Consider the following 14946-nt stretch of genomic DNA (forward strand, 5'->3'; position numbering starts at 1 on the left):
AAGGAGTATGATATGGCATAGACATCCCCCCATTGTCCTCCACTATGGTATCCCTTCTATAAAAGTTATTTCCTCTCATAAGTTTACTAGTAAATGAAAATGAAGAGTCCTTGGACAAACATGTAACAAAGAAGGCCAATTTTAGTTTCTTCAGTCTCCTCAATCCCAACAAAGGAGTTCTAGGTTCATGACTGCCAGTGACTGTGAAGCTTGGGGTATGAGGGGATAATAAAGGTTTCAATTACAACCTCATGAGCTTTTTTTATCTCAATAACACTAAGTGTGGTCACCGATAGGAATATTTCATCCATTGCAAATGTATTCAATTATTAATATTGCTTTTCTAATGCCTCTCCCACCATATCCTCGTTTCCATGAGGACCAAGCCCTCAAAGCAACAAAAGGAAGAGGAACATGGAGGGAAGGAAGACCTTGGAGAGCTCCACCACTGCACTTCCTGTGCCCCAGCCAGCATGTGCACACCTGTGTGGAGACGGATGTGCACCTTGAGGCTCCCTGAGGTGGAAAAGCTCTTCATGCAGTACTGGCACTTAAAGGCCTTGATGCCAGTGTGAGTTTTGATGTGGGCGGTCAGTGTGCTCTTCACGGCAAAGGCCCGGAAACACTGTGGACACTTGAAGGGCTTCTCGTGGGTGTGAATGCGGATGTGGCGCACGAGGTCACTGGGCTTCCGGAATTCCTTTGTGCAGTAGGGACACACGTGCCACCGTACCCCGTTCTCCTCACGAATGGAGCCTGCAGTGACAAGGAAAAGAGAATAACCCAGATGACCTAGAAACTACTATAATACCACATAAAGGCCGTGCAGTGCCCTGTCCTTCCAGGAGAGGCAAGCTAAGGCAGCTTACTGCATCAATGGAAAGCTGTAAGTGTTGTGTCAAAAACACATGATCCATCAGAGAGAGATGAAAGCTCTACATTATGGACATTATCAAGGACAGTAATCTTGAGGGCAGTACTGTGTAACCCTGGGTTCAAAAGAACAGAGTACAGTGTGGAGAAGAGAGAAAGCAGGTGTAGTCAAATGACTCCATGACGGTGTGGAGTAGAGGCTGAAGAATGCTCAGCCCTAAATGGAACTGCACCCCCACTAGGCTCAGGGAACCCTGAGGAAGAGTGTAAAAGGTGGCAGGCTGCTAAAGGAAAGTGCTCTGGACACAGCGGAGCGGCTGTACACATGAAGTCAGCAGTTTCAACAACCTGCACAAAGCCTGTACAAGCCCAAGCAGACTAAATCCTAACATGGAGATAGGAGTCAGGTAGAAAGTCCTACACACTAGCCATAGAGCTGTTGGCAACTGCTAGCTGCTGGAAGAGGGGAAGACAGCTCTCTTTAAATAATAACTAAAAAAAAAAGACACAAAGCCAGGTGGGTAGAGAAAGGGAAGGGTAGTTTTGGGCAGAGTTAGGGAAAGGCATGAGTTTAATTCAACTATAAATGTTTCTTTACAAATAACTCCATGATCCACTTGAAGGATGAGGACAGTAGGAAAGACATTTGAGATTGATTAACCATCTTAAACCAGAAACATAAAGTGATACAAGTAATAAGGAAATCACCAGCTCTCATGCAACAGTAGAGAAGTAATAGCTAAGGCAAAAACACAGCATGTGTGAAGCTGGGGAATTCATAGACCAAAGAGAAAGATTCTGCCCTCTACCACCATAGACACTATTAAACAGCTGGGAGTGTAGTTGAAAACTATGGCTAGCAGGAAAAAAAATGACAATGTATGGAAATAAGTGATTTATTAAATTAAAATTTGAAATAAAACAGTCATTTTTACTTTTAGTATTTTCTTTTTGAAAATATTTCATTGTAAGTATAAATAGGGGCAGGAAGATGCACATGAAAGTTCAGTGTCCAGAGGCCTTGAGAGTGTCAGATCCCATGCAGCTGCAATTACAGGCATGCTGTGGGTGTTGAGAACTGAACTGCGGTCGTCTGAAAGAGCAATATACATTTGAGTTCACTGAGCCATCTCTCTGGCCTGCCTTTTTCATATTTTCAGCCAGATTTACCCATGAAATCAAACATGTATTCATAGTAATAACAAAATATTTAGATAGAGAACACACTTAAAATTACACCGACTTTAGTCAGGCAAATGAAGTTTCAACTCAAATTAGTTTTAACCTGTCTGTACAGGAAAAAACAAAATCTCTCATCTCCTCTTCATGGTCATAAAATACAAAGAATTTTCCATCTATGCCAAAGGAATAAAAGATATTTTCTGTAATAATCTGCTTTGCAAGAATAATTCAGACAGAAAAGAGAATGAGGGAGAGAAAGAAAGGAATGGAAAGTAGTAACATAACTACAATATCTACTAGCTAGACTTGAGAAGTCACCCTAGAAATCAGATTTAGTTTCTAGACATGAGAAATATGTACTTAGACATATAAGAGGATATAATATAAAACTGTCAGGCTGTAATTATTTCTAGGAATAGACTGTAACAGGGACTACAAACTTACAGAGCAGACACTGTCTCAAACATTATATGTTTGGAAAAAAGAAAAACTGAATCCAGATTTTCAACAAATAGAAAGATCTGGAAAACAAGATCTGCGTTAGTTAGGCAAGCTTCCCGAACCTCAGACCATAGGAAGATTCGTATAACTTCCCACTTTAAACACAAGGAACTGAGGAAGATAAGGCACCAGAGCAAACCTGTGAAGGTTCAGGTTGGCAAGACCAGTGTTCCTGTCCCCGACATTCTCCTACTCCCCACCCCACACACACACACCATGCTCCCAATTTACTCAGAAGATCTTGTCCTTTTTCCCCTTCTCGGGGAGTCCATATATGTCTCTTGTAGGATCCTCCTTGTTTCCTAGCTTCTCTAGGGTTGGCGACTGTAGGCTAGTTATCCTTTGCTCTCTGTCTAATATCCAGCTAAGCACTGAGACAAACTCCTGGAATCCAGTTGTAGAGAGGGAGGAGTGATGGGCAAAGGGGTCAAGAACAGGCTGAGAAAATCCACAGAAACAGTTCACGTAAGCAAGTGGGGGCTCACTTAATCCAGACAGACAGTTGGGGAACCTGCTAAAATCAAACCAGGTCCCCTGAACGTCGGTATCAGTTGGGAGGCCTAGGCAGTCCATGGGGCCGCTGGCAGTGGATCAGTATTTATCCCTAGAACAAGAATGGACTGTGGGAGCCCATTCCCAATAGAGGGATGCTCTCTCAGCCTAGATACATACACCAGCCCCGAATGATGTTATAGCCTTTGATGATCCCCCATTGGAGGTCTCACCCTCCCTGAGGAGTGGATGGGGGATGGGATGGGGATTTGGTTGGGGGAATGGGAATGAGAGGCAGAGGGAATTGGGTTTGGTATTTAAAATAAGATTGTTTTTAATTTAAATAAAAATTAATTTAAAAAGAAAGAAAATACTATAATACTTAAAGTAAAATAATTTCTCTAGCAGTAAGTGGCTCTCTCCTAGCTGTACTCTGAAGCCAGATACTGGATGCCAAGACCTTTCTGTTTCCCTCACTCGTCAAACAGCTTACCCAAGAGACAATACCTGGGAACATGGCCCAGTCAACTCAGTCTCCAACATTAGCAACAGCCACAACAGAGAAAAAAAAGGGAGACAAAATGACAAGGTGGACCTTCCCGTTGGTCAGCCCCTGGCAGTGCAAGAGGGGTGAGACAGCAGAGTGACAGGAGGGTCCCTGGGTTTTCCTGTGGTGTCAGAGGCATGCTTTATAACAAGAAAACTCCCATCACAAATTAAGACAGTCTGGAGTGGTGGTGGCAGTAGTGCACGCCTTTAATCTCAGTACTCGGGAGGCAGAGGCAGACGGATCTCTGTGAGTTTTTGGACAGCCCGGTCTACGGAGCAACTGCCAGGACAGCCAGGGCTGTTACACAGAGAAACTCTGACTCAAAAAACAAACAGACAAAAAAATATGACAGCGTGTTAGTTACCTTCTGACCACTATGACAAAATACCTGACACAATCCACTTCAAATGAAGTTTATTTACCCAGTAGTTTCATCAGTGTCAGTCCAGGGAAGGCAACACAGAACAGAACAGCTCATACTGAGAATGCCTGTGCAAATAAGGGCTCTCTCCCTTTCCCCCTTTTATTTTGTCTGGGCCTGTGGGATGGTGCCACCCACGTCAGTGGGCTTTGCCTCTGGCTAATTCTTTCTGGAAATACTCTCAAAGACACACCCAGAGAGGTGCTTTATTTATCTCTAGATCCAATTAAGTTGACAATCAAGATTTGCTACCGGGCTGGAGAGATGGCTCAGCGGTTAAGAGCACTGACTGTTCTTCCAGAGGTCCTGAGTTCAATTCCCGGCAGCCACATGGTGGCTCACAACCACCTTGGATGAGATCTGGTGCCCTCTGCTGGCATGCAGGGAGAAGACTTGTATACACAATAAATAAAAAAAAATTATATATATATATATACATATATATATATAAAAGATTAGCTACCACAGATAAAATGTTGGACCTATACAGAGCATCAAGGGATTCTCCCAGACACCTGGCAAGCACATGCTCAAGTTCCAGACCACATAACACATTGAAAACAAGAACAGCAGTGCTAGATCACAGGCCAACAGAGGCTCTATGGAAGACGCACATGATGGTTCACCTGAAAATATAACTGGGCTCTATTGACAAAGTGACACTACTCCAGCCTTTGAATCAAGTACTCCAGCACTCATCAGAAAGATGTCACCCTTCTGGCCAGATGTTTCAGGCTCACAAGTGTAGAAGGACAGTCACCAATAGTCAGTTGGATTCACTGATGTGGGCTGGTTATCAAGAGTGCTTAAGATGCACTTGGAGCTGCTGAAACAAAGGGGTCCTGATGTTGCAGTGACTAACTGATGATGATCCTGCTCTTAGCATGAGGCAGCACTTGCTATGGGAATCTTGGTAATTTTCAGCAAAAGGCCACTGGAGATGTAATCACATTGGCTACCATGAAAAACTAATGAGAAACAATTCACCTTTCAAATGATGTTTGTAGAACATAAGAAATAGCTCATGCCACTGTTAAAACTGCCTTACCTATGCTTTAGATACTGCTGCCTACTAGTGCTTGCTCAGTTCTCAGTCCTACAGGTTCCAGTAACAGACGTCATGATTTGTGGCAGTTGAATTTGTAACAGTGAGCCTGCTAATGTGTGTGCAGTACCTTATTGGGCAGCGTTTTCAGAGGATGGTCCAACGGATACAATGGGTACAACTAGGGTTTGGTAGCATCACAGTCAGCTTCTATCAGCAAATATGCAGACACTCTTGTGTCTTGCAGAGAACCTGAGTTTGATTCCCAGCATCCACATGAGGCAGCTCATAACCACCTATAACTCCAGCTCCGGGGGAGTTGCCCTCTTCTGGCCTCTACAGGTAACCCCACATACACCACATATATTCATACAAATACACATATACATAAATAAAAATAAAAAATTTAACTTAAAAATTAACTCTTGCTAGGCATGGAAAATTCCAGAGTTGAACCTCAAATATAGCCCATGAGTACCAACAGCTTTCTTACATCATTCTCATCAGAGACATTTTCTCGTTTCCAGATTTACCCGCTCTCAGGAAACCCTGGAATGCATCCTTGAGGATGCTCTGAACACAAACTCCCAGAGGTCAATGATGGCCACCTGTTTACTTCGGAGAGACAGTGGGGTGCTAATTACAGACAGTGAGATGTTTATGAGATAAGCAGGAGGCACTAAGAAGGAGTCTGCTGCCTCTAGCCACAGAATGGCTTTCAATTTTCTTGGAAAAGTTGTTGCTGACACAAGATGAAGATGACATCTCCAGCAGACTCTCTCAATCAGGCTATTAAATATAACAGATGACCTAGCAAAGCCCCCAAGAGCAGGCAGGCCACAAAATATGGCTCTTCTAAAATTTCCCTGGACTGCTCCAGAGGTTCTTCATAAGCCTGAGGCACCACTCACTAAACACATTCTCAGTAGGGCTGCAGGCAGGCTCAGGTGTGTGGTAATATACTGTTTATAATCTAATAAAGCCACTGGAGATCAAAATGCAAAGCTAGCCACATCCATAGGGCCAACCAATGGTGATACACACCTTTAATTCCACCAACCATACTAGTTAGCTATAGAAGCTGGGCAGGACTCAGGAGACAAAGGCAGATGGATCTCTGTCAGTTCAAGGCTACACTAAGCTACACGAAAATGATGCAGTCTAAAGAGAAATAACTCACACAAAGGTGATCAGAGTACTTCGAATCACACCCTTTAATCCCACCTCTTGGTGGAATTAGAGAATCCAGGAGCCACTGCCTATGGATGGCACCACCCACAGTGGGCTGGGCCCTCCCCATCAGTCACTAATTAAGAAAATGCCCACAGATTGGATCTTATGGAGGCATTTTCTTAATTGAGGTTGTGTCAAGTTGACATAAAGCTGTCCAATACATTTACCGAGGGTAGGAGATTCTATCTCTGCCACCTCACTAGTACATGTGCAAAGACTGAAGAGCCAGGAGCTCCTCCTTCTCCACCAGCAGCAAGGTGGGATAAGACCCAGGTACCCTGATGATGACAGATACCTGAGTTCAATCCCTGGAACCCACATGGAGAAAGGAAAAACTTCAGCTCGTAATCCTCTGACTTACACACACACACGCACACACACACACACACACACACACACACACAGAGACAGAGAGAGAGACAGAGAGAGAGACAGAGAGAGAGAGATTCTCTCTCAATAGATAGATAAAATCTAAAAAAATGTCTACATATAAAACACAAAATAATCTAGAAACGAACTGGCACAAAAAAGAATAAAGAGAGGGGATTGGGGGGGCTTGGGATCTGGTGAGGGGTGGGGAGACAGAGGGAAGGAGGAGGGGAGGGGGAGGGAGCTGGGATTGACATGTGAAGCAAGTTCGTTTCTGATTTAAATAAAAAAGGAAAGAAAAAAGAATAAAGAGACATTTAAAGTTCCTGAATTCATGATCAATATACAAAACTCAATCACCTTTCCATATACCAACAAAAAACAGGAAAAGCAATCTAAAGACAATTCATGCCCCCACAAAAGAGTGAGATAAAAAGAGAAGTACAATAGGAAATTTACAAGATCTCTAGAATACGAGACATCAACAGGAAGAAAACCATGTTCATGGGTTTCATGGGTTAAAGTCCATCATTAAGCTGACTGGGCATAGAATCACACCTATAAGGTTGTCTGTTTCTACCCTGAATACAGGGAACGTGGGTGATGAAATCCCACAGACTGGGAAAGAGAAAGTGAGCCGAGCACCACTGTTCATCTGTCAGTGGCCTGTCATGAGGGTGCAGTGACTCCAGCTGCCTCACTTTCCCACCATGGTCATCTGCTCTCTAAAACGAGCCAAAACAAATCCTCCAGGACTAAGTTGCTTCTCTCAGATACTTAGTCACAGCATTGAAAAAGCACTCACACAAACTGTTCCTCACTTGGTGAACTGCAGGCAGATATCAGAGTATCTTTAATTTAGCACAACAACCCGTCAAGAGTCATTATAACTCATGGAAAAGGTTCCCCACCATGGACTTTCTTTGAATTCTGTTCATTGCATATGCACACAAAAAGGGCTTCATCCTTTCCTTTCTCCTCTACAGACCATCAAACTCAGATGTTTCATTTCACCATCCCATTTCTCTCACAGGGAGCAACTGACAAGATCAGAGGAGCAAAAGAATGGTGTTGCAATGCTGGGTTGAATGAGAAACCGGGTTCCCCATTCACACGTCACTGATGAGAAAGTAATTATAGGAAAGATAGGCCCACAAAGATGGCCATGTTGCCCAAAACTTAGTCATATGGGAGTCTATATAGCACAGGGCTCTTGGTGAATGCCCGCTGCTGTGAAAGAGCAACATGCAACCCAGGAAAGCCAGCTGAGAAAGACACTCCAGGCTAGAGGCTGCAGTGCAGCAAGACATTCACAACAATCCCCAGCGAGCACCACACCATCCAGTGGTAAGCTGTACCAGACGGGATCAGATCGGAAGAAGCTCAGTCAAGAGCCTGCATGTAGACATCACACTAAAGTCACTCGTAAGAGACAGAGTTTTATAGTGACTGGAAGGGTAAAGAGAAAGACGTTCTCTGCGCAGAAAAGCCCCCCAAAGCAGGGTTGGGACAGCAGGGATCCAATTGTAAAGGAAAAGGACATCGAGAACAAAGCCTGAGTACAGGGTGGGCCAGGTGAAGGAAGACCTCGAACAGCAGAAAAGGGCTCACATGGAGTAAGACAGGCTGGCGGGGCAGGAAGAATGAGGAGAGCCTTCCAGGAGGCTGTGGGACAAGGGAGCCACAGTGCAAGCAGCAGCCAAAGCAAGACCTGAAGAAGCAATGGATCTAGAGCCACTAGAAGTCCAGATGAAACAGCAAGAGAGTGAAGACTCTGAGATGCAGTCCTGAAACAGGCACAGGAAAGCAGCCTTCGAGCTAAGGAGGACACCAACAAGTGCTGTGGTTGCCAACCCTTTAACTTCTCAACACCAGTCAACTCTAGTTAAGATTCAGAAAAGGGGGAGGCACATTTCCTAACACAAGCATAACACCACCAAAGTACCAGAAAGGAAAAGTATGTAGTAAATTACCAGGTAGAAATGGGGATCTCTTCTTTATAATCTTCTTCTCTTTCCTCTCCATCTTCTCGGGGCTTTCCTGTTCCTTTTCCTGCTCTGCATCCATGGAGTCAGCTTGCTCAGCGGAGACACTGGAGGCATGAGGACTCTGAGGAGACACTGTGGACGTCTGGGCATGGCTGCAGTCGCTGGGAGGTGCTGCAACTGGAAGTGAAGACAGCCCACTGTTTTCTAAGGCTTGCTGAGACAGAACAAAACTATAAGGTTAGAAAAGGCGACAGCCCAAGTGTGCCTACCAACAGTTATCCCAAGATGCCACAGCCTCACCCACAGAACTCTAACTCCACTCCACAACTCCAAGAGACTGCTTACTCTAGGAGGCTGCAACACCCCTTCTAATATCTGATGTCTCACTCCCACCCCAAACTTGATACAAGTAGATAGCTTCTTAAATTAGTGGGATTAAAAAATCATTAATTGACATTCAGAAATCTTAGCTCAGAAACGTGGGCTGTCTCTAAACATATCTGGGTCACAAGTTATCTCAGGCCCACCTGTAGGGCACATTCACAGCTCCTGACACCCTAAATGACCTAAGATGCAAAGAAAAGAGGACGGCCGCCTCTCTGGAGGTGGAGCACATCTGTGAATGGCCCACTCTCTCAGAGCTGAGAGAACGAAACTGGTACTACCAACTTCCTTCCTCCTCATGTCCCACACCAGTAACACAGAGCCAACATCGTGTCCTCTACAGTATGCATGCCGAGCACCTCTAAGCCTGCATCTTGGGAAGAATGACAGCCTTCTCAGGATGGACACAGGGCAAGCTTTAAAGAGCCTGCCCGTGTCCAGTTAGTCCATTTACAGAATAAAAAAAAAAAGTTTCCATTTTCTTCAATGTACAAATTAACTCAGCACTTCCTGTTGGTGATCGCACAGGCATATTTTGTTTTACTACAATCATTTAAAATACAGCCACATTTTTCAACCAGACTCCTTGCATCTCTACCGCTCAATCATAAACCCTGATTTCTGAGGACCCAAACGTGACAGCCTTGCCCAGCAGGTAAGCGTGCTTCACCTGGAGGATGTCCTGGTTGATGCCCACTGTCACACTCAGCTGCCGCCCAGACTGTGGGGACTGCTGTGCCTCCACCGGGCCTGGCTCAGACAGTTCCAGAAGCTGCTGAATGACATCAGTCACTGCCTGAGAATTCTGCTGACTAGAGACTGATGACACCTGGCCTTCCACCTGCTGCAGAGGCAAAGTCTGAAAGATCGTGGCCTGGAACACAGTAACATTTTCATTAAAAATGCAACTTCCACTTTAAACATAAACCATATTATGAGGACACCTCTTAATGGCATCAAAGGCTACTGCTTCCCAAACAAAGCTGAGATGTAATTCCTCAGTGATTTCTTTCTGTGAGACACAACGTTGGCTCTTAAAAGAATACACTCAATAGCCCTTCTATGATAGTCTGGGAATTCTTATGGGAGTGGTCAAGGCTATCAAAGCTCATCTTTGCATTATCATCAAATCAGAGTGTGTGAGTTAAAATGTATAGCGTTAAGGAAAGGCAGTGCCACAGAGGCAAAGAGGGAAAGAAAGCCAATGTGGTCAAAATACTTAGCACATTTCTGAGATGCTACAGCCAAGAAAGTACTGAAAAATACAGCCTGATTCCTGCCAGAACCCAGGAACAGAAATGTCAGGCCCAAAGGCAGTTAAGGGCAGTTCAAGTTCTCAGCCCGGTCCTGCAGAGGTAGACATAATCGTCTACAGCTGCAGAATGCACACGACTAACGGCAGCTACACAGTTAGGAGTAATAAACCTGAAGTCACTCATCAATTACAGCAAGTGAACCACAGCAACACATACTGCCCGCTAATTACAAGAACGACTGGTAATGAGAGTAATACTGGGAGGTCACTGTACTTTACTCTGTATTCATAAAAATCTGTAAAGATAATGTTAAATAATAATAAAGAACCCCATTGCCATACTCCATAGAACCACAAGGAACTTACCTTCAGGCAATGGATGGATAGATAGGTAGGTAGGTAGGTAGGTAGGTAGGTAGGTAGGTAGGTAGAGTAGATAGATAGATAGATAGATAGATAGATAGATAGATAGATAGATAACAGACAGATAAACTTAAAACGGAGGCCGCCTCTACCAAAATAAAAAGAACAAACTAGACTATGGCTACTTTTTATGCATTTAGTACCTCAAACTAAAGTCTGTACTCTGACAAAAAAGAGGGGATGGAAAGCATATGAGCCAGAGGCTGGCGAAATGTGAAGTCAAAGCGAGGACGCTGACATAGCCTTTCCACTCATGAACTCACTGTAGCTGCAGTTATCTGCACAAGATAAGCACAAGATTGGATCCCTCGCCATTTCCTTATGGGTGAGCGAGGGGCCTATGAGCCCTACCCCTCCCTGGGGGACTAGTAGCAATTCATAGCTGTTGAAGGAGGGGGTGTCATTTCCCTAGTAGTGTAGTCATTGATACATTGCCCTTGTTCCAGTAAATTAGCACACACTCATGCTCAGGCAAGAGCCTCAAATTAACCTCACTGGTCACACACAGAAATGTAGTGATATCTTGTTTATACTCTAACAAATAAAGCTTGCCTGAAGATCAGAAAGAGGAGCTAGCCACTAGTTAACCATAGAGATCTGGAGGTCTGTACAGACTGGCAGGAAGTGATATGACTGGACAGAGAGAGGAAGTGGTAAGGCAAAAGGAGACAGGAACTGGTGTCTTTTTGGCTGGGAAGTCGAGGGGGTAAGGAGGCTGTGGTTTGCTCCTTCATCTCCCTATCTCCCAGCATCTCCCTCTATATCTGACTCCAGGTTTTTATTATTAAAACCTATTAGAACTTGTGTTACACAGAAAGAAAACATGAAAGTAGAAAGAAAAAGTCTAGTAGGGGAGGGAGAGGAATAAAGAGAATTAAAATAACTACTCAAACAAAAAAATTAAAACTTAAGGAAAAACAAACAGGTTCCTCGGTGTGCTGGCCATTCTCAGTTGTCAACTTGACTACATCTGGAACTAAAACACAAGGAGGGAATTTTTCATAATTAAATATTTTGAGTTGGGAATGTTGACCTTAAACCTGGGCCAGCCCTTCTGTGAGCAGAGTATATAAGGACATGGAAGAAGGAAGCTGGCTGTCTCTGCCTGCTGTCCTCACTCTCACTAGCAAGTTCCCTTCTTCACTGGCATCAGAGCCTACTCTTCAGGGTTCTGGTAGACACTGAAGACCTGCCGAGACATCAGTCTTGTGGACTGAACTGGATCCTTGGGCCTTCTGTTATAGACAGTCATTGTTGGACAAGCTGGACCACAGCCTGTAAGCCACTCTAATAAACTCCCTTTGGGAGGGGTACGATAGATGGCAAACAGAAAGACAGACAGGCTGATGACAGATAGATAGATAGATAGATAGATAGATAGATAGATAGATAGATAGATATAGATGAGAGATAGATAGATAGATAGATAGATAGATAGATAGATAGATAGATAGATAGATGAGAGATAGAAATAAATAGATACAGATGAGAGATGGTAGATACATAGACAGATATAGATAAATGGTAGGTGAGAGATATGATAGATGGATAGATAGATAAAGATGGTAGGTAGATGAGAGAGAGATGAGAGATGGATAGATATAGATGAGAGATAGATAGATATAGATGGTAGATGGATAGTAGATAGATACATAAATGAGAGATAGATAGACAGACAGATAGATAAGACATATACAGACAGACAGACAGACATTCTCTAAGTTCTGTTTCTCTAAAGAATCCTGATGAAAACACTTGGTCGCATACATACAAAGTAAGTCTTCACTAACTGTGCATGGAAATGTGGCTTAACTTTGTCTTCTGAGACACAAACAGGCAGCCAGAAATGGCAAGAGTCGTGAAGGATGGAAGAGGGAAATGACAGAAGCAGATCAGATGCCGCAGGAGTGGATTTCAGAAGAAAGTGCCTCACTTCAGAAAAGGTTTTAAAAGAAACAATACTGTGGATGCAGCTCTCTCTCTCTCATATGCTGTCTCTCTGTAGCATGCTCCGTCTCTCTTACACACACAAATTACTATCCAAATTATTTAGTATAACCACCTTTTGATTTACATACAGCCAAAGGAAATGGTGAAACTATTATTTGGTTATTAACACAGTAAAATACTCATTTTTTAAAATAGTAAATCCAAAAATAGAATTTTTAAGATTTAAGACTCAGTTATTCCTGTTTGCAATGCTTTATAACACTTTAAAAGTAACTACTGCCAGGTGGTGGTGGTGCATGCCTTTAATCCCAGCAGTCAGGAGGCAGAGGCGGGCGGATCTCTGTGAGTTCAAGACCAGCCTGTTCTACAAGAGCTACTTCCAGGACAGCCTCCAAAGTCACAGAGAAACCCTGTCTAGAAAAACCAAAAAAAAAAAAAAAAAGAAAGAAAGAAAGAAAGAAACTACTATGAACTATGAAACTATGAAAAATTAACTACTAAACTATGAAGAAAGAAAACAATTACAACAAAGGAATGTCATATTTATAACTCAGATATGAACCAGCACTGAAGAAAAGAAGCCAAGATACTACCACCATACGCTCAGGTGAAAATTCTTCTGCACGCTGTAGTCAACTTTAATGATACTACATCTTAGGCTTAAACTTTGCAAATTATTATCAACTGATAAAATATGGTAGAAGTTACTAATTAAAGCTGTTGTAAAATCCTAGGGGGGAAAAACACACAAAAATGTATGTATGTCCATGTGTGCATTTGTGTGGGATTGTGTTCTTGTGAGAAATATATTTGAGTATGTCTGTCTGTCCTTAAAGTCATTCCATTTCTAAATACATGAATTAGAAAGCAGAATTTGATATCCCAAAAGATTTAGGAGATATTATTACTGCCACATGAGAAAATGAGGAACATTACCTCAAAATAGACTAACTCTTAAAAATAAACATTTAATAGTTATCAATAGCAATGACTCTGAGATTTGAATCCCATAAATTGATAATTTTTTCTCAGTTTTACAGATTTAGATGACAAGTCCTAAGTCAAGACGGTGTGTCATTACCCTGAAGTTTAGACAGATTGATTTTTATTAGTTAAAAAAAAATAACACCTAATTTAGAAAACCTTAACTGTACTATTGGTACTAAATACTTAACTTAGACATTCACATTTAAAATGAGATTTGAGGTTTTTTTAAAACCCTTCTATAAATCAAATTATTAAACTTACCGTTATAACATGCGCAGTATCTGCAGAACTTGTGGAATTTGAGGGTCCACCCATATGCATCTTGCTGATATGAGTATTTAAGCTACCTAAACTTTTAAATATGCAGCTACATTCTGTACAATTATAAGTAGGCCCATTTTTTACCTTTAAAAAAAAGAAAAAGTAGTTTTTCAAATCTTTAGGTAATAGATAAGCATATTTAAGCTATAGCAAAGAAAATGTACCACTTCAATCAGAGTAAGATAATTATACAACTCTAGCATTGGGGTATTTTGTTTGTGTTAAAATAGCTTGAAAATCAATGATACAACTACTTAATCAATATCACCAGTTAATATCAATTGAAATTTCAGTGTTTATCTAATTGAGAAGTGTCTAGGATTGGAGAAACAGACTACTGTTATTATAGTTTAAACATCAAAATGTTATCATATGTTCTCAACTTCTTAGATTGCTAAACATATTCCCCAATGAAGGCTGGGTACAGCTGAGAATACCACTGTGTATGGCAGAGTGGTTAAAAATCTGTAAGTTTTTTGCCAATTTAACACCCATCCATAATCACTTTTCACAACTACAATTATGCCAGAAACAGATGATGAATAACATTTGAATGAATAAGAACATCTATGATCAGAGAATGTTATCTAAAACATTCTCTTGCTATTATTCAAACCTAACCTTAGTTACCACCATGGTTATGAGGCAGGCTTGAAAATTCACAAGTCACCTCTAACCTGGAAGACTTCCACTCTATTTGTAGTACTTCGTAAGAACCAAATTTAAACCAGGTATGGTGGTGCACACCTTAATCTTAGCACTTGAGAGGCAGACACAGGTAGATCTCTATGAGTTTGAGGCCAGCCTGGTTTATAGAGCAAGTTCCAAGACAGTCACAGTTGCATAGTGAGACCCTATCTCAAAACAAAAAAGAACCAAATTTAAAGATATGGACATCCCACAGGACCGGATAATACTTTAAAATACATCTTTAGAGGCCCTTTGTAAAGTCACCCATCATAGGACAGGGCC

General features: G+C 42.3%; 1 protein-coding gene across 3 annotated transcripts in view; it reads right to left on the minus strand.

Annotated features, from left to right (window-relative positions):
• The window catches only part of Znf236 (zinc finger protein 236), a 74184-nt gene that overhangs the window by 37627 nt on the left and 21611 nt on the right, over positions 1-14946 (minus strand). For all 3 annotated transcript variants that reach the window (XM_040757796.1, XM_040757795.1, XM_040757797.1), the window contains 4 exons: positions 13915-14058; positions 9709-9912; positions 8640-8868; positions 484-756 (listed from right to left, as the gene is read on the minus strand). In XM_040757796.1, coding sequence (XP_040613730.1) covers positions 484-756; positions 8640-8868; positions 9709-9912; positions 13915-14058 — 850 coding nt within the window. The remainder of the gene's footprint in view (positions 1-483; positions 757-8639; positions 8869-9708; positions 9913-13914; positions 14059-14946) is intronic.

This window comes from Mesocricetus auratus, unplaced genomic scaffold (assembly GCF_017639785.1).
Source record: "Mesocricetus auratus isolate SY011 unplaced genomic scaffold, BCM_Maur_2.0 Super-Scaffold_100015, whole genome shotgun sequence".
Classification (NCBI taxonomy): Eukaryota; Metazoa; Chordata; class Mammalia; order Rodentia; family Cricetidae; genus Mesocricetus; species Mesocricetus auratus.